The 23,309-nt window shown below is 42.3% G+C and overlaps 1 protein-coding gene across 1 annotated transcript in view; it reads right to left on the minus strand.

The window, feature by feature from the left end:
• Positions 1-23,309, minus strand: part of LOC122812929 (lethal(3)malignant brain tumor-like protein 4) — a 2,410,392-nt gene that overhangs the window by 979,682 nt on the left and 1,407,401 nt on the right. Inside the window, exon 14 of the mRNA XM_044084994.1 lies at positions 19,046-19,156. Within this exon, the coding sequence (XP_043940929.1) occupies positions 19,046-19,156 (111 nt within the window). The remainder of the gene's footprint in view (positions 1-19,045; positions 19,157-23,309) is intronic.

A 23,309-nucleotide genomic window follows, 5' to 3' on the forward strand; every position in this document is an offset into this window, starting at 1 on the left:
CTGCTTTAGCAAGGGATGAGAGAATAAAGGAGGATCCGTTTTGTAATGTCCTGAAATGGCAGAGGCGTGGATCTTAATTGATGAGAAGGATAGGCCTTTGTCCAGCATCTCAGTTAAGCATTGTAAAATCTGAGAAATGTTTGGGACAAGAGGGTCAAGGCTTTGAGCCTGGTTCCAGGCGCAGAATCTCTTCCATTTTTCTGAGTAAGATTTCCTGGTGCTAGGCCTCCTGGCCTCCAAAATGACATCCATAACAGCTTTATAGAGAGGTGTTGCCTGTCTGACTAATGGATTGGCCATGCAGCCAGGTTTAGTGTTTTGAGCTGACCGTGCAGGATCTGATTGTTTTGTTGAGTCAGAAGGTGTGAAATTTGAGGCAAAATCCATGGTGGGCCTTGAGCTAAGTTCTTTAAGATTGGGTACCAGTGCTGGCGTGGCCAGTCTGGAGCAATCAGGATTATCTGTGGTTTTTCTTGTCTGGCTTTTAGGAGTACCTTTGAAAGGAGAGGCAGTGGTGGGAAGGCATAAACTTTTAGGCTTTTCCAGCTGAACGAGAGAGCATCCACTTTCCATGCTTGTGTGTGGTAAGTCCTTGGGCAGAATTTTTGTAGTTGGCAATTCAGTGGGGAGGCAAAAATATCTATGTCTGGGCATCCCCATTTTTGAGTTACCATGCTGAAGATTTGTTGATTCAATTTCCATTCGTGAGGGTCCATGATATTTCTGCTTAGATCGTCTGCCAGAGTATTTTTCCTTCCTGGCAGGAATTGTGCTTGCAGATGAACTTGATAAGTTAGAGCTGTGTTCCACAAGGTCATGGCTTGCCTGCATAGGGGATAAGAAAGAGTGCCCCCTTGCTTGTTTATGTACCACATTACTGTGATGTTGTCCATCCTTAATAATAATTGTCCTGGATAAAGAAGGTCCTTGAAAGCTGTCAGGGCATTTTGAACAGCCAACATCTCTTTTTGATTGATGTGAAGATGCATTTGGTCTGTGGTCCACTTGCCCTGAATACATTTTCCTGCCATGTGTGCTCCCCGGGTGTAATCCGAAGCATCTGTTGTTAGAGTCTGCCTGGCTGTGGGTAGAGTGAAAGGCTGACCCTTGTTGAGGTGACATGCCTGTGCCCACCATCGAAACTCCTGTTGTAGGCAAGGAATTATTGGTATTACTGCTTCTAAACTGTGAGAGTGTTGAGTCCAAACACTTTTTAGGTACCATTGTAATTTCCTCATATGCAGTCTGGTATATGGAATTAATAGTATGCAGGATGCCATGAATTCCAGGGCCTGCAGAATTTTTCTTGCAGGGAGATGGGACTTCTTTGCCAGTAATTGAAAATATTGAGTCAGTTGTCCTTGTTTGTCTGGTGTGAGGTAAGCCCTCTGGGCCATTGTATTTAAGCTGGCACCCAGGAATATTATCTGCTGTGAGGGCACTAGTTTTGACTTCTTTTCATTTACTGTGTACCCTAGAGAAATTAGCAACCTTTTTACAAATACCAGATGCTTTAGAATAATGTCTTTTGTCTCTGCTTGAATGAGGCAGTCGTCCAGATATGGATATATTTGAATTCCTTTTTGTCTACAAAATGCAATTACTGGTGCCAGGCACTTTGTAAAGACCCTGGGCGCAGTAGATAAGCCAAAGGGCAGTGCAGAGAATTGGTAGTGCATTATACCAGCTTTGAATCTGAGGTATCTTCTACAATTTTGTCTGATAGGGACATGCAGGTATGCCTCTTTGAGGTCCAGAGTAACAAGCCAAGCCTTTTTGCCCAGCATGGGAAGAAGCTGCTGTAGTGTCAACATTTTGAATTTCGGAACATCCATGTAAGCATTTAGAGTTGAAAGATCTAGTATTGATCTCCAGGCTTTGTCCTTTCTGGGAACCAGGACGAGTCTTGAGTAAAATACTTGTCCTTGTTCTTGCTGTGGTACTTTTTGAATAGCTCTCATGTCCATGAGGGCTGAAATTTGTTTTTAAGCCTCTGCCCATTGATTTTGTGGCACGTTTGGCATTCCTTTTAGCTTTAGTAAAGTGTGAAAGTGGAACCTGTAACCCTGAGACACAATATTCAGAACCCATTTGTCTTGGGTGATTGTTTGCCAATTTTGAGAAAAAAGTGCTAGTTTTCCCCCAAGGGAGCTTCCAAAAAGGAAGTGCTTGGCGTACGAAGGGGGAAGTCATTGGGACTGTTTCCTTTAAGACTGAACAAAAAACCAAGAAACGAAAACACAAAGCAGGCACCAAGGAGTCGATAGTCCAACCTTCAGATACAATGCGCTCTTAAAAGCAGTTTGTTAAAGTGAGTTGTGAGTTGTATTTCGGTGGTCAGCAAAAATTCACCAGAGCTAAACAGCGAGCGTAAAACCAGAAGAAAGGAGCCAAAACGTTAAATCCCTTAACGCAAGATTTATTAAATAACAAAAAACTAGCGTTTTCGCTGGAGCCACAGCTACAGCTTCTTCAGAGATTTAGTTTTTAAAAACATAACAAGGCCCTTTTAAAACACGTCGTATGCGTGAGACATTTTGTTTCAAAACCAGTTTAAAGGCAGACACACCGTATAAATGGTGCTTCACACCAAATACCCGGTTGACTGTAATGTCATTAAAAATACATTACTATTGTGATATAATACAAAATATATGCTAGATAATTTAAGAAGCAATAACCAAAAAATATATATAAAACCTCATTAAAAATCTATGGTCTAACCTTGGTCATAATAAACAACTATTACCTAGGTACATGCAAGGAATGTAAACCAGCATCACTTATTTAGTTACACTTAGGTAACTATCCTTACACAAAAAAATTTTGCACTTAAAATTAAACATACTAACAACATTATTGATTAATTAATAAAAAGCATGCTAAGTTTTTTGAAATAAGTTATTGTAGGTGGCATTAGTACAAGGGTAATGTCAGTAAAAACAATAAGCCATCAAACCCCTATAAACTTGAAGTTAACCTATTTCTATAGTTTTATAATATATCAAATAGAAACACCTACTTAAACTTCTTCTAATATGGTAAAGAATAAGCAAAAATGATAACAAAAAACTAATGTTACCTTTATAGCAATGTGCTAAAAAATAGTTCAACATTAAACTCATTCTAACCATAACAATAAGCATTACTAGTAATGACGTGGTCTAACTCACAACAAAATACCTGCCTTACCATAGAATTTAAACCAAAGTAATAGGCAGGTGCCCAAAAGAATCCTAATCACTTTACTTAATAAAATTCACCAATACTAAAACTAGTCCTACAAAGTGCCCTTATGAAAATCAACGTTTGTAACTTTTCATTTTTAGTACACAGGCGATGTTACAGTGTTCATTTAAACCTGGGAAAGAAAAAGAATCCAACAATAATTGCCATTCTAGTTCTCTGTTTTCTAAAATTAGAGAAATTGGTCCTGCTCTTTCCGATTTAAGGACTTGATCAATAGCTAAAAATTGAAAACTGTGCCCCTCATGTTTATCTGTATGTTTGGCTAGTGCATTAGCTTTGTTCTTTTTCCTTATGGCATAAGAGTGTTCATACACCCTATCATGAAGTCTTCTACCAGATTTGCCTATATAAAAAGCTGGGCAGCAATTACAAGTAGCCAGATACACAACAGATCTAGATTCACAATTCAGTTTGTAATTGATGTGAAATTTCCTTTCACGAATTGTGAAAGGATTAGCGACCCTTACTAAATGGCAATAATTACAGGTACCACATTGAAAACAGCCTTTATTTTTTGTTACCCAACTAGATACCTTTGATCTTTCCAAAATAGATTTCAAATTATTACCCCTTCTATAAATAACCTTAGGTTTAAATCCTAATTTTTCCAAAAGTTGTTCATCATTGGTAATAAAGTACCAGTTTTTATAAAGGATAGACTTTATACTGTTAGAATCTATACTAAAGTTGGTAATAAAACTACTACCCTTAGCAGAACTGACCAAGTCCATAGATGTAGTAGTCGCAGTATTTAGAGGGTACCCGATTTTATTATTTAATGAGATCTTTGAAGAAGTTAACAATAAAAGAATTCATGGTCAATATCCACCCCTTCTACCACAAGGACACGGTTTAATAACTGACATTGTGGATGATTTAAGTATAAGTACCGGTAGGGACGGTTTAAATACTGCGACTACTACATCTATGGACTTGGTCAGTTCCGCTAAGGGTAGTAGTTTTATTACCAACTTTAGTATAGACTCTAACAGTATAAAGTCTATCCTTTATAAAAACTGGTACTTTATTACCAATGATGAACAACTTTTGGAAAAATTAGGATTTAAACCTAAGGTTATTTACAGAAGGGGTAACAATTTGAAATCTATTTTGGAAAGATCAAAGGTATCTAGTTGGGTAACAAAAAATAAAGGCTGTTTTCAATGTGGTACCTGTAATTATTGCCATTTAGTAAGGGTAGCTAATTCTTTCACAATTCGTGAAAGGAAATTTAACATCAATCACAAACTGAACTGTGAATCCAGATCTATTGTGTATCTGGCTACTTGTAATTGCTGCCCAGCTTTTTATATAGGCAAATCTGATAGAAGACTTCGTGATAGGGTATATGAACACTCTTATGCCATAAGGAAAAAGAACAAAGCCAATGCACTAGCCAAACATATAGATAAACATGAGGGGCACAGTTTTCAGTTTTTGGCTATTGATCAAGTCCTTAAATCGGAAAGAGCAGGACCAATTTCTCTAATTTTAGAAAACAGAGAACTAGAATGGCAATTATTGTTGGATTCTTTTTCTTTTCCAGGTTTAAATGAACACTGTAACATTGCCTGTGTACTAAAAATGAAAAGTTACAAACGTTGATTTTCATTAGGGCACTATGTAGGATTAGCTTTAGTATTGGTGAATTTTATTAAGTAAAGTGATTAGGATTCTTTTGGGCACCTGCCTATTACTTTGGTTTAAATTCTATAGTAAGGCAGGTATTTTGTTGCGAGTTAGACCACGTCATTACTAGTAACGCTTATTGTTATGGTTAGAATGAGTTTAATGTTGACTTATTTTTAGTACACTGTTATAATGGTAACATTAGTTTTTTGTCATTATTTTTGCTTGTTCTTCACCATATTAGAAGAAGTTTAAGTAGGTGCTTCTACTTGATATATTATAAAACTATAGAAATAGGTTAACTTCAAGTTTATAGGGGTTTGATGGCTTATTGTTTTTACTGACATTACCCTTGTACTAATGCCACCTACAATAACTTATTTCAAAAAACTTAGCATGCTTTTTATTAATTAATCAATAATGTTGTTAGTATGTTTAATTTTAAGTACAAAATTTTTTTTGTGTAAGGATAGTTACCTAAGTGTAACTAAATAAGTGATGCTGGTTTACATTCCTTGCATGTACCTAGGTAATAGTTGTTTATTATGACCAAGGTTAGACCATAGATTTTTAATGAGATTTTTAATGAGGTTTTATATATATTTTTTGGTTATTGCTTCTTAAATTATCTAGCATATATTTTGTATTATATCACAATAGTAATGTATTTTTAATGACATTACAGTCAACTGGGTATTTGGTGTGAAGCACCATTTATATGGTGTGTCTGCCTTTAAACTGGTTTTGAAACAAAATGTCTCACGCATACGACGTGTTTTAAAAGGGCCTTGTTATGTTTTTAAAAACTAAATCTCTGAAGAAGCTGTGGCTCCAAAACGCTAGTTTTTTGTTATTTAATAAATCTTGCGTTAAGGGATTTTACGTTTTGGCTCCTTTCTTCTGGTTTTACGCTCGCTGTTTAGCTCTGGTGAATTTTTGCTGACCACCGAAATACAACTCACAACTCACTTTAACAAACTGCTTTTAAGAGCGCATTGTATCTGAAGGTTGGACTATCGACTCCTTGGTGCCTGCTTTGTGTTTTCGTTTCCTGTAAGACTGAGACTTGTCCTCACCTCCTTTTGGGGTTGATGTGCCCCACTGTCGTTGTCTGTTAGAGCCTTGGGGTTGAGATCTGCCTCTTGGGCATCTGTATCTGCCTCTCTGTGGCCTGTCTGACACTGGAAAGGACCAATTCTTTGTAGGCCAATTTCTGTTAAATCGAGGTGGCTGTACCTGTAAGAAATCTTTGACTGTTTGCATAGATTAAGCTTTATCCTCCATTTTCTTCATGCGGCAAAAAAGACTGAGGATATGACGTCGGTCATGCGCATTTGTACCCTGACGTCCTGATGTCAGTCAAATGCGCCTTGACCGACGTCAGCCTTATACTTTGATATTCGGGCCGACTGAGGACAGCGGACTACCCCAAGTGTAAGGACTGCAGCAATGTGAGATGAAGAACATCACCTCTTCTGCCTTAACACCAAACAAGGTATCATGCTATAAAGGAGCATCCAATAATGTTGCCTTAACATGATCTGGTAAACTCTGTTCTTTTAACCAAGCAGGAGCTTCTGCGCTTGCAAGCATTTTCTGTTTTAACTGAGCCATTAAACATTGTTGGTACTTAAGCATGTGAAATTGAAAATTTAAAGCCCTTACTGCTAAAGTTGCAGAAGTGCAAACTTTCTTCCCCCATCTATCCAATGCTCTGGAATCTCTGTCAGAGGGGACTGGATTTTTTGCAATGGAAGCCTTAACCCCTTTGGGACCCTGGGAAATAGTTTCTGGATCAGCAGAAGGGTTTTTATAAAGAAACTTGTGAGAGTCAGGGACACTATAATACCTATCTGGCTTGGCTGGTGCAGGGGGTAAAGAATCAGGAGATAAACTGGATTCAGAGAACACATCATCCACAATATCTAACACAGGCGGGATAGCTAGGGGCCTGTGCTAAGGCAATAAAAGTAAGTCCCTGAGCCTTTTCTTGGACTCTGAATAATCCTGACTTTCCCAATGGAAATGCTCCCTCATGGTATGTAAGGTTTCCCCAAAAGAATATTCCTCAGGAGGAGAGGCTGAAGGGATGGATTCTTCAGCATCAGAGTCCTCATAGGGGGTAGAGAGTATCCCTGGTCTGAAGAGGAATCAGACAAAATGGAAACCTGATCAGAGGAATCATAGTCTGTATCCTGCCTAGGCCTTTTCTCAGGAGGGGGATGGGAACCCCTGATTAGTGTAATGAGGTCTTCCGCCATTTTAAGCATCTGTTTCTTAGGCATGGAGGACTGTCCAGGAGAATGCTGTACTTGCTTCTTTGTCTTTAATGGTGTTTTTGTCTTGGCTGTTGCTTTAATGTAAGTTGTGAAGGTCTGAAGATACCCTCAGAAGCCGATGCCTGACCAGCGGCTCCGGACCCATCTGAGGGGTTAGTTTCCGTAGGCCCAATACCTTGAGTTTCCAGAGGCCTAGTTGTCTCCACATGGGAGTCGGAGGCGGCCTGTGGCTCTGAGGTAGTGGGTGTCAGGGGCTGCGAAAGCGCCTCACTGAGAACGGGCGAACCGGCGACTGGCCTAGAAGAGGCTTTGTCATCGGTTTTGGACCTCGGATGCCTGTCCTTATCCTTGTCTTTGCGTTTTTTCATAATTGCGGTCGTCGGTTGATCCGACGGCATAGCATAATTGAATCTTCGTCCAAAGTAGTGCAAAGCAAAATCAAAACGTCGTTTTATAGTGCGTTTGTTAAATCTAGCACAAAACGACAACTAGTGACGTCGTGATCAGGGCCTAGGCATGGAATACAGTAAGAGTGGAAGTCCTTATGAGATATTTGCTTCCCACAAGAAATACAATTATTAACTTTTTCTGACATCGGTCTGAGGCAAGAAAAAAGTTTCCCCAACGGGGTACTTAGCTTTATTGAAGACTTCGGATCTGAAATTCGACTTCAAAAATCTCAGGAGTCGGCTGACCGGCACTTGCGAACTGCTTTTGCTTTGGGCACCACATGGCAAGAAAGACTGAAGAAAATGGCACCGGATGCATCTTTTATACTCCTGGCGCACTGACGTCAGGGAAGAAGCGACAGCAACCGACGTCGGACCAAGACTTTGGAACTCTGGCCGACTACGGAACCGCCTGACGGCAGGATAACCCAAGTGTAATGACTGCAGCAGTGTAACACGATGAACATCCAGGACTGCAACAGTGAATACACTCGAATATCTACATTTATGGTAAGTGTACACAACTGTACTATGTTCTTTGTGTTTCACTGTTGCAGTCATCGCACTTGGGTTGATTCCCAAAAGCTGAGGAAGGGTGGAGGCAGTCAAGAAGTGTTAGGGCTGGCTAGCAGACCTTGTAAGACTGCTGTAGCAAATCCAGCACTGGATTTAGGAAAAAATAGGTAAGTGGTAATGCTTGGTGAAGGTGTGTACAGAACTTCAGGTTGCAGCTTCCAGAATGTTCCTGGTAGGGACTTCGCTGAGAAATGCTGTAGAAGTGGAAGTAGCCCTATTGGAATGTGTTCTGATCCCCTATGGGGTAGGTTTTCCATGGTGTTTGTAGCAGAAATGGATGTAGTGTGCTATCCATTTGGAAATGGTTTGCTTTGAAATGGCCTTGTCCTCTGCCCCTGTAGCAAAGCTGACTAGCAGCTGGTCAGATTTTCTGAAAGGTTTAGTCCTGTCAGGGGTAGAACCCAAGCGGTCTGTGCATTTCCAAAAAGTGCAGGATCCTTTCCCCTTTATTCTGAGGATTAGGGAAGAAGGTTGGTAAATGGATGGATTGGTTTAAAGCCACACTGGGCACCACCTTAGCCATAAAGGATGGGTGAGTTCTGAGGGAAACCCTGTCAGCATGGAAAACAATGAAGGGTTCCACGGCCATTAGTGCATGTAACTCAGGCACTCTTCTTGCTGAAGTTATGGCTAAAAGGAAGGCTGTTTTCCAGGAGAGGTATTTTAACTCTGCTGAAGCAGCAGGTTCAAAAGGGGGAAGCGTGAGCTTTTCCAGTACAAAGTTAAGGTCCCAGGCAGGGGTGGGTGCTCTCCTAGGGGGGCCTTAAGTTGTTAGCCCCTCTCAGGAACTGCTTGATGAGAGGGTGAGAAAATAGAGGTTGCTCAGTATTATAATGAGCTGAAATGGCAGAGGCATGAATCTTAATGGAGGAGAAGGATAGGCCTCTGTGGAGTAGCTCTGCTAAGTAATCCAGGATTTGAGGTAAGGAGGGCACTGCTGTATCCTTTCCTTGAGACTGATTCCAAGAACAATATCTTTTCCAATTGTCGGCATAGGATTTCCTAGTACTAGGCCTTCTGTCCTCAAGAATGATGTCCAACACCTGTTTGCTGAGGGTTGCTGGTGGTGTATTCAGAGGATAAGCCAGGCTGCAAGGTATAGGGTTTGCAATTGTGGATGCAAAATCGGTCTTTCCTGCTGAGACAGCAAGGAAGGTGCCAGGGGTGGCACTGTTGTCAAACTGCGTAAGAGTGGGTATCAGTGCTGGTGTGGCCAGTCTGGGGCAATAAGAATTGCCCTTGGCCTGTCCTGTTTGATTTTGAGTAGTACTTTTGAGAGGAGGGGCAGAGGAGGAAAGGCATAAATTGAGAGGTTTTCCTATTTGAAGGATAGGGCATCCACCTTCCAGGCCCTGCTGTGTGGGTTCCTGGTGCAGAATTTGCTCAACTGGTGGTTCTCGGAGAGGCAAAGAGGTCCACCTCTGGTGTCCCCACCACTGAATTAGAAGGTTGAAGGTGTTGGGCTCCAATTTCCACTTTTGTGGGTCAAGAAGATTTCTGCTTAAGTCTGCCAGTGAATTTTGTTTGCCTGGCAGGAAGTGAGTTGGCAGATGCACTTGGTGGCTCGTCTGTGTTCCACAGGGTCATGGCTAACCTGCAGAGTGGGTAAGAATGGGTTCCCCCCTGCTTGTTTATGTACCATATAACTGTGGTGTTGTCTGTTTTTATCAGCAGCTGTCCTGGAAGGATTAGGTATTTGAAGGCTGTCAGAGCATTCTGTACAGCTAGCATCTCTTTTTGATTGATGTGCAGGAGAATGTGTCCTGGGCTCCACTTGCCTTGAATGCATTTGCCTGCCATGTGTGTCCCCATGCATAGTCTGATGCTTCTGTTGTCAGGGTTTGGGCGGCGAGGGATTGAGTGAAAGGCTGTCCATTGTTGTGATTGCATGCTTCTGCCCACCAAAAGAACTCTGCCCTTAGACAAGGAATGATAGGAATGACTGTTTCCAGGTTCTGAGAATATTGGCACCAAAGACCTTTTAAGTACCATTGAAGTTTCCTCATAAGCAGTCTTGCATATGGACTTAGAAGAATGCATGAGGCCATGAACCCTAGGGCTTGCACTATTTTCCTTGCAGATAGCTGGGTTTTGGAGGCCATTTGTTTGAAGTAGTTGGTCAAATAGACTTGTTTTTCTGGAGTGAGAAATGCCATCTGGGAAGCTGTGTTCAAGCTTGTTCCCAGGAATACTATTTTTGACTGGGCACCAGTTGTGAATTCTTTTCATTGATGGTGCACCCCAATGAAGTTAGGAGTCTTTTTACAAATGCCAGGTGCTGAAGTAGCAATTCCTGACAGTCCGCCTGAATCAGGCAATCATCCAAGTATGGGAAAATTTGGATATTTCTCTGCCTGCAGTATGCAATGGCTGGAGCCAGGCACTTTGTGAATTCTGGGCACAGTAGATAAGCCAAAGGGAAGAGCAGAGAATTGATAGTGCATAGAGCCTGCCCTGAAGTGTAGATATTTTCTGCAAGACTCCCTTATGGGTATGTGCAGATAAGCTTCTTTTAAGTCTAGGGTGACTAACCAGGCATCCTTGGCTAGCATAGGGAGAAGCTGTTGCAGGGTAAGCATTTTAAATTTTGGGACCACCAGAAAGGTATTGAGAATTGATAGATCCAGGATTGGGTGCCAAGAGCCCTCTTTTCTGGGCACCAGGAACAGTCTGGAGTAGAAACCCTGTCTCATTTGTTGTACTGGAACAGGATCCCTGATATTGAGCAAGGAAAGTACTTGCTTTTGTGCCTCTGCCCACCGGTTTGGAGGAAGGTCTGGAAACCCACTTGGGGTTGGCAGTGAATGGAAGTAGAATCTGTACCCCTCGGATACAATGTTTAGGACCCATCGGTCCTGAGTAATGGACATCCAGTTTTTTGCATGAAGGGCAAGTTTTCCTCCTAGGGGCACAAGTAATTGGGCACGGCTGGGAAGGATAACTGAAAAGTCATTGTGAATTTTTTCCATAAGGGGGGTGGCTTACCACTCCCTGTTTTTGAGGTGGGGGCACTCCATTGTATAGATCTCTGCATACCCTGAGACTGTAGTCTGGGTGGTCTGTTTGCCCTGGGTTTGGACTGAGAAGGCCTGGAAGGGGCTGGAAAGGACCAGTTTTTAGAAGGCCAATGCCTACTGAATCTAAGTGGCTGCACTTGTAAGAATTCCTTAACAGTTTGCATAGATTTAGCTTTTTCTTCCATCTTTTTAAGAACCTCTTCTGCTTTGGTACTAAACAAACACTCCTTATTTAAAGGAGCGTCTAGTAATTTTGATTTGACATGATCTGGCAAGGTTTGTTCCTTCAGCCAAGCATGCCTTCTCAGTACAGACTCAGTAAGTGCAGCCCTGCAAGATGCTTCTAGGGCATCAAAACCACACTGCAAAGTATGCTTACTAACTTGGTTTGCAGAATGCATTAACTCTTGTAAATCTTTATTTTCTGCACAATCAGGAAGTATCACCATTTTTTGTTTAATTAGTTCCATATGTTGTTGGTACTTCAACATGTGAAACTGGCAATTCAATGCCCTGATGGCAAGAGTTGCAGAGGTATATACCTTCTTACCCCATCTGTCTAAAGTTCTGGAATCCATGTCTGAAGGGGTAGGGTTTTTGGCTGTAGTAACCTTAATACCTTTAGGTCCCTGGGAAATGGTCTCTGGATCCGCAGTAGGCTTCGTAAAAAGAAATTTGTGAGAATCAGGTACTCTTGTAGTACCTGTCAGGTTTTCTATGGGCCAGTGGTAAAGTGTCTGGAGTAAGACTGGATTCCATGAAGACATCATCTACAACATCCAAGACAGGGGTTATATCTAGAGGCCTGTGCTGAGGCATCTATAAAAATTCACTGAGTCTCTTTTTGGACTGAGGATAGCCTTGGCATTCACAGCAAAAATGCTCTCTCAAAGTATGCAAGGTTTCACCAAAAGAAAACTCCTCTGGAGGGGAGGCAGAGGGAATGAATTCCTCTGCATCTGAATCCTCATAGGTTGATAAGGGTATGTCCTGGTAATCAGAAGGGTCACATTCATCGGACTCCTGGTCTGCAGAATCTGAATGAAATTCAATTCTTTGTCTCTTTGCAGGGGAAGGTTGGCTTCCCCCAATTAGGGTAATAAGGTCTTCAGACATTCTAAGAATTTGTTTTTGTGGGATGGGAGCTTGAGCATGCACTTTGGTCATCGGTTTTCTAGCTGTAGTGCGTACTCTGGGCCTGAGAAACTCAGCAGTTTTAGCTTAAAACTAAGTTGTCTGTTTAATTCGAACATCGGTAGGTTGGAATACACCCTCAGAAGCTGGTGCCTGCACAGCCACTCTGGACCCATCCAAAGTAGAGACATCCACAGGTTCCATAGTCGAAGAAGCATCTTGTGGCATATCGGACTCTGAATAGGTCTCAGCAGAGGTCTATGAATCTGTAGAAGCGGACATCAGGGGCTCCAAAGGCACCTCACTGAGTATCGGCGGACTGGCGACTAGCTTAACAGAAGCGTCGTCAGTAGTTTTGGGCTGTCTCTATTTTTATCTTTACGTTTTTTTGGAAGATCAGCAGTCAGATGGCTTATCGAAGCCATTTTGGAATACGGAGAACGAGAGTGAAAGAATTTAGCGACAAAGACAGCCCGATGATGAATGGTTCGGGCGTTGAACAAGGCAAAAAACTGACAGCGAGGGACGTCGTGGTCTGGGCCTAAACAGGTGATGCAGTAAGAATGTAAATCTCTGTGAGGTATTTGCTTTCCAAAAGCAAGACAATTGTCAACTTTTTCTGACATTGGTTAGAGCAAGAAAAAAAGAACCCCAATGAGGTACTTAGCTTTAGGAGACTTCAGGTTTGAAACTCGAAAAACGAAAATTTCAGGTAGCGGCCGACCGGCACTTGCAAACTGCTTCTGCTTTGGACTCCTTCTCGGCAAGAAAGACTGATGTAATACCGTCGGCTGCCTGTTTTATACCCCTGATGACCTGACATCATGGAAGAGGCGACAGCATCCAGCGCAGTAATCCCAAGACTCTGGTATTCAGGCCGACTGAGGGCTACCTGCAGGCAGATAACCCAAGTGTGATGACTGCAACAGTGAAACACAAAGAACATCTGGTTCCATCGTGTCTGGAGAGCTCCAAGCCTTCCAACTCACTACGTGCAACAGTGGGTCGAAAGGAGGAGACACCCAAGAGGTGGAGGGTTGGGAACCGAATGCAGCCATTTACACTGACTCATCTTCAGAAGGGACAAGGGACTTCCAGTCACCCCCTCTGTCTAAGGATTTCTAAGATGACTGAAAAAGAGACATCTTCAGAGTGGGACCGTGGGGACCCTTCTGAGTCATCCAAGTCTGTGTCTGATGTCAAGGACTCAAGGACTCAGGGGAGTCTACATGTTTCCTTTTGCAAGCCCTCTTCAGAGAGACCTCCTCTGAGAGATGCTCAGGGGCGGTTGCGGATGAGGTGGGATCACACAATGGGGCGTCCTGGAACATGGGTTCCCTACACTCGGGGCAGATGGGAGGTTCAGAGGCGGACAGAAACATTGATGGCAAAGGAGCCAATGGAGCCGAGGGTGGAGCTGTCTCAGCAGACAGCACACTTCTCATCACCTCGAAGGCATCCAGTTCCCGGCTTGAAAGAATCTCCGGCTCCGAAGAAGCAGGAAACTTCCTCCGAACTGAGGGCGATGGCTCCGAGGCCGATGTAGGAGCTGAGCTGAGCTGTGCTAAAACTCAGAGAGGGAGAGTAGGGTCGGAAAAGAGTCCGATACCCCCCCCCAGTGATGATGAGGGAGCGTCGGCCCCCAGATCCCTCGATACAAAGGGGTATCGAGGAGATCAGAGCAGTAGTCAGAACCAAAAGACCAGAGGAGGTTACTGGAACCAACGGTTCCACCACTACGACTTCCATACAGCTCCGAACTCAGAAGAGTCGGAGGAGGAATTGAGGCAGGTGTTGTTTGGGCTGTCAGCACCATTTCCATCTGGGGTGGGCCCGAAAGTATTTTGGCTAATGCTGGTGTCCTAAGAAGCCTCTTTACCACCCTCTCCACGTCATCATCCAAGAGGCTCCTGGATGACTGAGAGAAATGGATTGAAGACCGGTGGTGACTGCCCACCACAGATTGTAGTAATGGAGACTACGGAGCAGATCTCACTGGTTCCAAGGCAGGAGACCTGGAATGCTTAAAAGACCTTAGGTGAAGATGTCTTGTCAGAACTGAAAGTCGGGTCCGACTTAGCTTGTGACTTATCCTTGTGATTAGACAGTTCCGAACACGGAGCCAAAGAGGATGAAGGCTTGACTTTATCCGAATTTTTAGCTGGCTGAGTCCCCTCCATGGCCACATCAAAGGGGCTCTTCAGCAAACCTCTCAAAATTAGCTTGTTTCTTCTCTCCTGCAGGACTCGTGAAGTAAAGGCATGGCAGATAGGGCACAAGTCCTGCAGGTGAAGAGGTCCTAAATAACATACGCAACTCATGTGCCCGTCCATAAGGGACATCTTTTGGCAGCACAAGTCACATTTCTTGAAACCCAAAGGTTTCGAATCCTTGGACATAATAGCAAACAGCATTATGTTTAAGGCTATAGACTGCTAATAACAAGACTATGCAATAACACTATTAATCGCTCTAGATAACGAGAAAAAATAATCTTTTTATTTTTTTTTTTTTAAACAGACAGGGAAAAGAGAAGGAGGGGGGGACTCCAAGTTAAACTGCAAACTCCCCACCTAAGGAGAGCCTCTAACTCAAACGCCAACTCCTTAAAAGTTAAAGGAAAGGCAAGAAAGGGAAGAAAAATCCTCTAATTTAAATGGGTCGGAAGGAGGGGAAAGGCCCTAGAGAAAAACAGTTAATTTACACATAAAACAAGTCACTCAGACGGGATAGGGATAGACAGAAATGCTAAGGGCAACTATAATTAACAAATTAAGTAAACTAGAAAAATTTTGCTCAAAAAAATAATAAGAGAAAGAACACTTAGCCTGAGCCAGTATCCGCAATCTTGATGGATCGGCTCTGAACCCAAACAGCAAGAATGAAGGCGAAATATGGACAACATAGGTTCATAGGTTTATACTAGGCTATCTGCCCTAAGGCATTTATAAGCCTAGCCCAAATTTTTGTGGCTTACGCCACCCCTTATATAAAAAAATACTGTGCCCATTAGTTTGTTGTGCCTCTGTCCAGCAGTGACACAGAGATGATTCCCGGGGCAAACCTACAATCTCCCATCCACAGGTCTAGATTTCTCTTGAACAGAGTCAGCGAGGTGCTCTGCCTCACATGGACCGGGATTTTATTCCACAGCATAGGGAGTCTCTGAGTGATAAATCTATCCCTCCAGCACGTCCTATTTATATCCGTGCTAAGGTTTAAGTCGCTTGCTCTAGTGGTTTTGGTGGATTTGGATTTTTGAGGTGGAGCATGTCCATTAATTCGGGTTGGACATGGCCTTGTATGTCAGGCACATGTCACCTCTGAGCAGACGGTATGCGACTGAATAGAGCTGGAGTTTCTTCAATCTGGCAGCATATGACAGATTTTGGAGTCCTTTATCCTTTTGGTGAGGAACTTTTGGGGTCTCTCCAATTGCTGCAGATGTCGGGTGAGATACATCCCGAATGGGGCATTGTACTCGATCATTGGTCTGATAAGTGAAGAGTACAGGGGAACAATGACCTCACTAGATCTGGATGTGAATCCCTTCATGATCAGGTGGGCAATGTAGAAGGTCTTTCTAACCACTTTAGCAATGTGAGTGTCAAAAGAAAGGCCACTGTCAACCTGGGTCCCCAGGTCCCTGATAACCTCTTCTGTGCTTAGTGGATTGCCACCTATATGGTAGCTTGGGGTTACCTTGTTTTTCCCAAAGGGTATGACTATACATTTTTGGCGTTTAACTTCAGGCCATGGCTCTGGCACCAGCTATCTGTTTCCGTGAGTCCCTTCTGAAGGATATCCGTGTCCGATGCACTTTCCACTACGGCGCCCAGTTTGCAGTCGTCTGCAAACTTTGTCAGCCAAAGTCCTCCCATGTTGGCCTGTACTTCTGAGAAGTAGATGCCAAACAATAGGGGCCAAGGACCGAGCCCTGTGGGACACCACTTGTGACCGGCTTGGAGTCTGACACAGCGCCAGCAACTCTAACCCTGTGGGTTCTGTCCTTAAGCCAGTTTGCAACCCATCTTGTGACATATGGGTTTACATTTAAGCTGGTAAGTTTTTCTACAATACCCGAGTGGGGTATTGTGTAAAGCCTTGCAAGGTCAAGGTAGGCTGTATGGACTGCCTTTCCCTCATCAATGGCCTTGGTGACTGTTTCGAAGAAGTCGACCAAGTTCAAAAGGCATGATCTTCCCTTGACAAAGCCAAACTGGGTCGGGTCCAATGTCTGCAAGTCCCATATATCTTTGTTTATGAGCTCCATTATGATCCTCTCCATAGCTTTGCAGACTAGACTTGTTAAGCTTATGGGGCGGTAATTACCAGGGTCCGTAGAGGTGCCGCCTTTGTGGAGTGGGACCACATTTGCCATACGCCACTCCTTGGGCACGTATCCTGTGGTAAGGCTGAGATTAAACAGCTGCCTTATGTGCGGGTTTAATTCCTCATTTAGCTCGTGTAGCACACAGCCGGGGACACCATCCGGTCCCATTGATGCTGTGTTTTTAGCTTTAGAGAGAGCAGCTTTCACCTGCGCATTTGAGATGTCCGGGAGGCTACACTCGGCTGGGATAGTTATCTCTCCTTTAGGGGAGGGGTGAAGTTTGCACTGAACCTGTCTGCCAGTATGTTGGCAATGTCTGTGGGTTCAGTGATTTTTGTATCATTTTGGACTAATTATGAGCATATCTGGGAGTTTCCACCCAGGTTCCTAACATAGCTGAAAAAGGCCTTATGATTGTCCTTTGAATCCATGGCAATTTTCTCTCAAAATTGGCCTTAGTTGATTTTATGAGTGCTCGTATTTTTTTACTAATAATGATCAGGGGTGACTTCCTTTTATGGATTTTGTTCTATCATGTAATAGCTTTCTCCTCTTATTGTAAAGTTTGTTAATGGCTGGGGTCCACCAGACTGGACGTTTGCCCTTTGTGGAAAGAGTCTTGGTTTTATTTGGGATTGCCTGATCCATGCAGTCCTGGAGGTGTTCATAGAAGGCATTTGTAAGGGCTTCCGCAGCTTGGGTTGTGGTTTCCACTGGCTCAGGGGCCTTGAAGGATACCACACCAGTCTTGAGTAGTGTGAAGTTTGCTTTAGAGAAGTTCTTCACTATGGTCTTTTTTGTTTGGGGTGGGGGCGGGATGTGGATTTCCAGTGAGATTAGTTTATGATCAGATCTCACCAATGAGGGATATACTTCCGGTGTGGAGCATTTTGTCCCCATGTTTGTGACAATGAGATCTAGTATATTTTCTCCTCTCGTGGGAACAGTGACTAGCTGTTCCATGGCATTTGAATTTATGAACTCCAGGAACCGTTGGGCTAGAAAGTTAGGGCTTGAGTAACAGTTTTATTTGCAGATGATGTTACTTTGTACATGATAAACACACACAGATACACACAAGCAAAAGCTAATTTCCAGTAACAAGTCTTAAGAGCACTTCTTCCTTCATCTTTACTTGATTTTATACTCCAGAAAATATTAACAGCTAAATGTAACTTTTAGGATGGCAGGAAGAACCCTACAGTGATGACTGCAACAGTGAAACACGATGAACATCTCCTTGAATCTACTCAATTTATTAAAACGCTAAATAAACCACGTTTTTCGTCTAAATCAAATGGCTAGACTTCTTCAGAACAAAACCAAGAAATATCGGTTACAATTCAAACCCTAAATTTATAAACTTCCCCGCCAAAAAAAATTCATGGCGTTTTGTGTTTCTTAAAGATATACAATACTAAAACCGCATTTCATTCATAAAACCAGAGTGTCATTTTTGCAGATTTATACTATGTTTCAAAACATGCATATGCGTTACCTGCAGCAACCCTATTTCATTCCACTTTTACAAAATGCACAACCATTCCATGAAAAACAACCAAAATAATGAATAAACATTCTAACTGTGATATTACAATAATAACATACCATCATGAGTGCATTTCATTCAGATCTACATTAAGATATTGTCATTATTTCATAAAAAAAAAAATAAAAATATATATATATATATATATATATATATATATATATATATATATATCATAAAATATATCTCATAAAATATATATATTAAAAACATAAAAACATGACAGCACATTGACCAATTCGTGAACTTAAAGATCATACAATCAAAGACATAAACATGAACAGTGCATACTATGCAATCTATAAATCCACCAAAACTATTCGTCCTCCATAATTATTGTGACTATGTTGGATATTATACAAATATTAATTTATATATTGGTTTAAATGTACCATAAACAGTCTAGCATTACATTCTATGTGCTAAAGAACCGACCTCAACCAGCAGATGTATTCTTATGGTACTATTAAATTACATATATATACAAGTAATCAACATTTTATAAATTAATCTATCTAGACGTTTAAGTTTCAATAAGCACATAAGGGAACATTTATCATTTAAGCCTGGGTTGGTATACGCATTGAGTTTAATTTGCCACATATCTCTATATACCTCAAATGGCTTTGATTCACTATACCCTGAAGAAATGTATTACATATACTTGGTAAACTGTGAACTTTCATGATCTTCTAAACCTACAAAAATGCTCAAGATTAGTAAACACCAGAATTATGATATACAGACTAGGTATTTCAAGAAAAAAGTTTTGAAGAGTGACTACATGTCTTTTAAGGAGAGAAACACAATTCACATTATATTTAAAGTACCTTTATACGATGATCATCTTTGTCTACTATTGTTGACACTCTTATCAACATCGGGTTCCTTTTATCGATTGCTTCTAGCTTTGTGTTCACTTGAAATCCATGAGCTGGACGCTATAAAAAAATTACAGAAGTTTCTTTTCATTAATTCTTGTAACAATTGTGTTATTCTTTTGTCTACAGATGCAGCTAAAGAATGCAACTCTAGCAAACAAAAATAATCTAATGTGCCAATACAATAACTGAACTGATCTTTCCCAGATCCTCATCCAGTATTAATTTCTCTGCCTTGCACCCATTGAATAAGTGTTAACTAAAAGAATGCATGAATGAATACAATAAACGTTGACAGTCATGAAAGAATATTATGCAAGATTGTTCTAAAACTAGCCCAATTCTTCAATTAGGCATTCAGCTTCTAGTGTTTTTTGAAAATGTGGAATGCTGCTTAATCTGCAGCTTGACTTGTATCTTAGCCACGTACACTTCTGCAGAAAGTAGCCAAAATAATCACTGCACTGGTGACTGACTCTTGAATACCCCAGTGAAAATGCTGCCGCCTCAGTCAAAAAAAAAAAAAGAGCAGAAAAACAAACTAGCCATATTAGCACATTGTTTCTTTTAATTCTGGTTTATCTTGCAAGGAAGAATGCAAAAGTTGGTATACTTTCTGATAACTTAACCCTGTCACATTAGTAGTTACAGTGTTTGTGAAACCAAATTAAGGAACAATCTTTTTTTAATTATTTCAATTCTGCTTAAACATTCAAAGTGCACTTGTGACCTATGTGAGTATACTATTTTGTAGTGTTCTGCTCTGTTCCATCTGATTACATTTAGTTGACTCTGGGGCCTTAGTCTTGTATTTTATTTTATTCAGGAGTTTGTTTCTGCATTTTTCTGCAATTATACTTCCACAAGTACAATTGCTTGTAAAAGCTGTATGCATTTTAAACCTTGCTGGACCAAAGTTATGTAGTTTAATTCACAGTTGTGGCAGAACTGTGTGCTACCATCAGATTTGTGCCTCAGTCATTTATTACTGCATTTTCCATAAACAGTCTTACTGGTAAATGTCTCCATAGTCTGGTGCCTTAATCTATAATAGAACTTCAATAGTGACAGAATTGTCTCTGATCCAGTTTGGGCTTTAGTGCTTTTATTTTCTGCTCATCATTTACCTGCTTGCATTATCTGTCGGCCCAATCTCCCACTAACACATTAGGCTAAAGTTTCTGAAAGAGCTCCAATATATGCCATTCTAAGGGAATCCATTATCTGTCTGCCTGGGACGACATGGTCAACAGACCACAATGCTTTGCCAGAGATGGCCTGCACCTGTCGCCCCTGGGATTCTGGATACTGGCTAAGGGTCTTGCCGCCCCTATAGTGCCTTTTTTAGGCAAGGTTCAAATGACAAATTCACCACCATAACAGGAACGGGCAAGCAAAAATTGAGGGTAATGCTACTCAATGCTAGAAGTCTAAATCTCAAAATGCACTCACTCAAGGCACTCCTTAAAATGGAGAACATCGATATCTGTGCAGTGACTGAGACCTAGTTCAAGGCTCTAGAGAGCACCCCTGCATTACCAGGCTATAACTCATAGCACACTTTTCTGCCATCTAACCTAGATCAGAACACCAAAGGCGAAGGTTTGCCCATATTCATTAAGGATATCCACATCTCCAGGCTAGTTGCGCAGCATAATTCATCCGAGGTTATCCAAGTGCAACTAACTTAGGGCAAGACTGCAATCCAAATTGTAGCTTGCTACAGATCCCCACCATGCCCCAGGATTCCCACTCCTATTTTCTTGATATACTGGAAAATATTAGGGTTCAACCAAACACCCTAATAGTGGGAGATTTAAACTACCCCACCATTAACTGAGAAAACTACTCATGTACCAACTCCTTTGTTCAACGCTTTCTGGAATTCATAAATTCCAATGCCCTGGATCAACTTATCCACACCTCCACCAGGGGCAACAATATCCTAGACCTAGTCATTACCAACATGAGTGACTGGTGTTCCACACCTGAAGTCAACTCCTCGTTGGTCAGATCCGACCATAAGCTAATCACCCTAGATATCCGCATCCCACCCTCACCCACCATTAAGGAAACCATGGTAAAAAAGTTCTCCAAAGCCAACTTCATGCTTCTTAAGACAGAAGTGGTGAACTTCATGACACCCATGCAGATGGACAAGACAGTTACGACTGCTGAATCCTACACAAATGCACTCTATAAGCACTTACACAAGTGCATGGATCGTGCTATCCCAAACAGAACCAAGATGCTATCCTCCAAAAAAAAGGAAGCCAATCTGGTGGTCCCCTGCCATAAACAAACTCTACAACAGAAGGAAGAAACTGTTGCAAAAGAGAGTCAACCTCAGTAAGAAGCTGAGATCCCTTATAAGATCCTCCAAAGCTAGCTATGAAAACAAAATCACCACTGATTCTAAGGGCAACCACAAAGCATCCTATAGCTATGTCAAGAATCTCAATGGCAACACCCAGATCTGCTCTGAGTTACAGCACAACGGCACGTAAATTACAGAACCAACTGATATTGCCAACATCCTGACAGATAGGTTCAGTGCTAACTTTACCCCCTCACCTCCTAAAGGATTCATATCTATACAGGAAGAATGCAGAGTCCCTGTAATCACATCTATGCAGGTAAAAGCTGCACTCTCTAAAACCAAAAACACAGCATCCATGGGACCGGACAACATCCCAGGCTGCGTTTTACATGAACTTCAGAACAAACTGGCTCCCCACCTAAGCACCATGTTTAGTCATAGCCTCATGTCAGGCTTTGTGCCCACTGAATGGCGCACAGCAACAGTTATCCCACTCCACAAAGGGGGAGCCACCACTGATCCTGGGAACTATCGCCCTATTACCCTGACGAGACTGGTATGCAAGGCCATGGAATGTAACATCATGGAACTCATAAACAAAGACATTGGTAAACTCCAAACTCTGGACCCCACCCAGTTCGGGTTTGTGAAAAGCAGATCGTGCCTTCTGAACCTGATCGACTTCTTTGAGGTAGTCACCAAAGCCGTAGACAAGGGGAAGGTGGTTCACACAGCCTATCCTGACCTCGCCAAGACTTTCAACACCATCCCCCATTCTGGAATTATAGCTAAACTCACTAAACTAGGTATAAATCCCTATGTCACAAGATGGGTAGCCAACTGGCTCACTGACAGAACCCACACTGTAAAAGTTGCAGACTCCAAATCTGACTTCAAACCAGGGACAAGTGGAGTACCACAGGGTTCAGTCCTGGGACCTCTCCTGCTTGGTATCTACTTCTCTAAAGTACAGGCTAACATAAAAGGCCTCTGGCTAACGAAGTTCACAGATGACTGCAAACTAGGAGCCATAGTAGAGTCCCCAAATGATGTGGACATCCTACAGAAGGGCCTCACCGAGACAGATGCCTGGTGTCAGAAGCATGGCCTCAGGTTCAATGCCAAAAAGTGCATTGTCATTCCCTTTATTAAAACTCTGTACCCATGAACTACCACATAAACGGCAGTCTACTTAACGCTGAATGTGTGATGAGAGACCTTGGAACCCAGGTAGACAGTAGTCGCTCCTTTGATAATCACATCGCCACAGTAGTCAGGAAATCCTTCTATGTAGCACACCTCATCACAAAAGGGTTCTCATCCAGGGAAAAAAGAGGTCATTGTTCCTCTCTACTTGGCACTCATTAGACCCATTATAGAGTGCAACGCCCCTTCTGGAATGTACCTCACAAGACATCTGCAGCAGCTGGAAAGGCCACAGAAGTACCTCACAAAGAGGATTACTGGCCTCAAACAGATACCCTGCACTGACCGTCTCAAAAAAACTCCAGCTTTACTCTGTAGCATATCACCTACTCCCAGGAGATCTCTGCTTAGCATATAAAGCTATGTTAAACCCACAGCTGTTGGACATGCTACACCTAAAGAAATCCAAATCCCTCCGAGCTACATGCTCTAGGGACCTAAACCTTGTCACCACAATAAACAGGACATGCTGGTGGGATAGATTCCCAGAGACTTCCTATACTCTGGAACAAGCTACCCACCCATGTCAAGAAAAGTTCCTCATTAGCACTCTTCAAGAAAAATCTTGATGAGTGGATGGGAAATAGGAAATACACCCCGGGGATCACTTCTGTGGCTCTGCTCGACAGGGGCACAGGAAATTAACTTTCTTGGGTGAAGTAAGCCAGGGAGCCTTGTTGGCTAGGC

Source organism: Protopterus annectens, chromosome 1.part1, assembly GCF_019279795.1.
Source record: "Protopterus annectens isolate FY-2018-M chromosome 1.part1, PAN1.0, whole genome shotgun sequence".
NCBI classification, from domain to species: Eukaryota; Metazoa; Chordata; order Ceratodontiformes; family Protopteridae; genus Protopterus; species Protopterus annectens.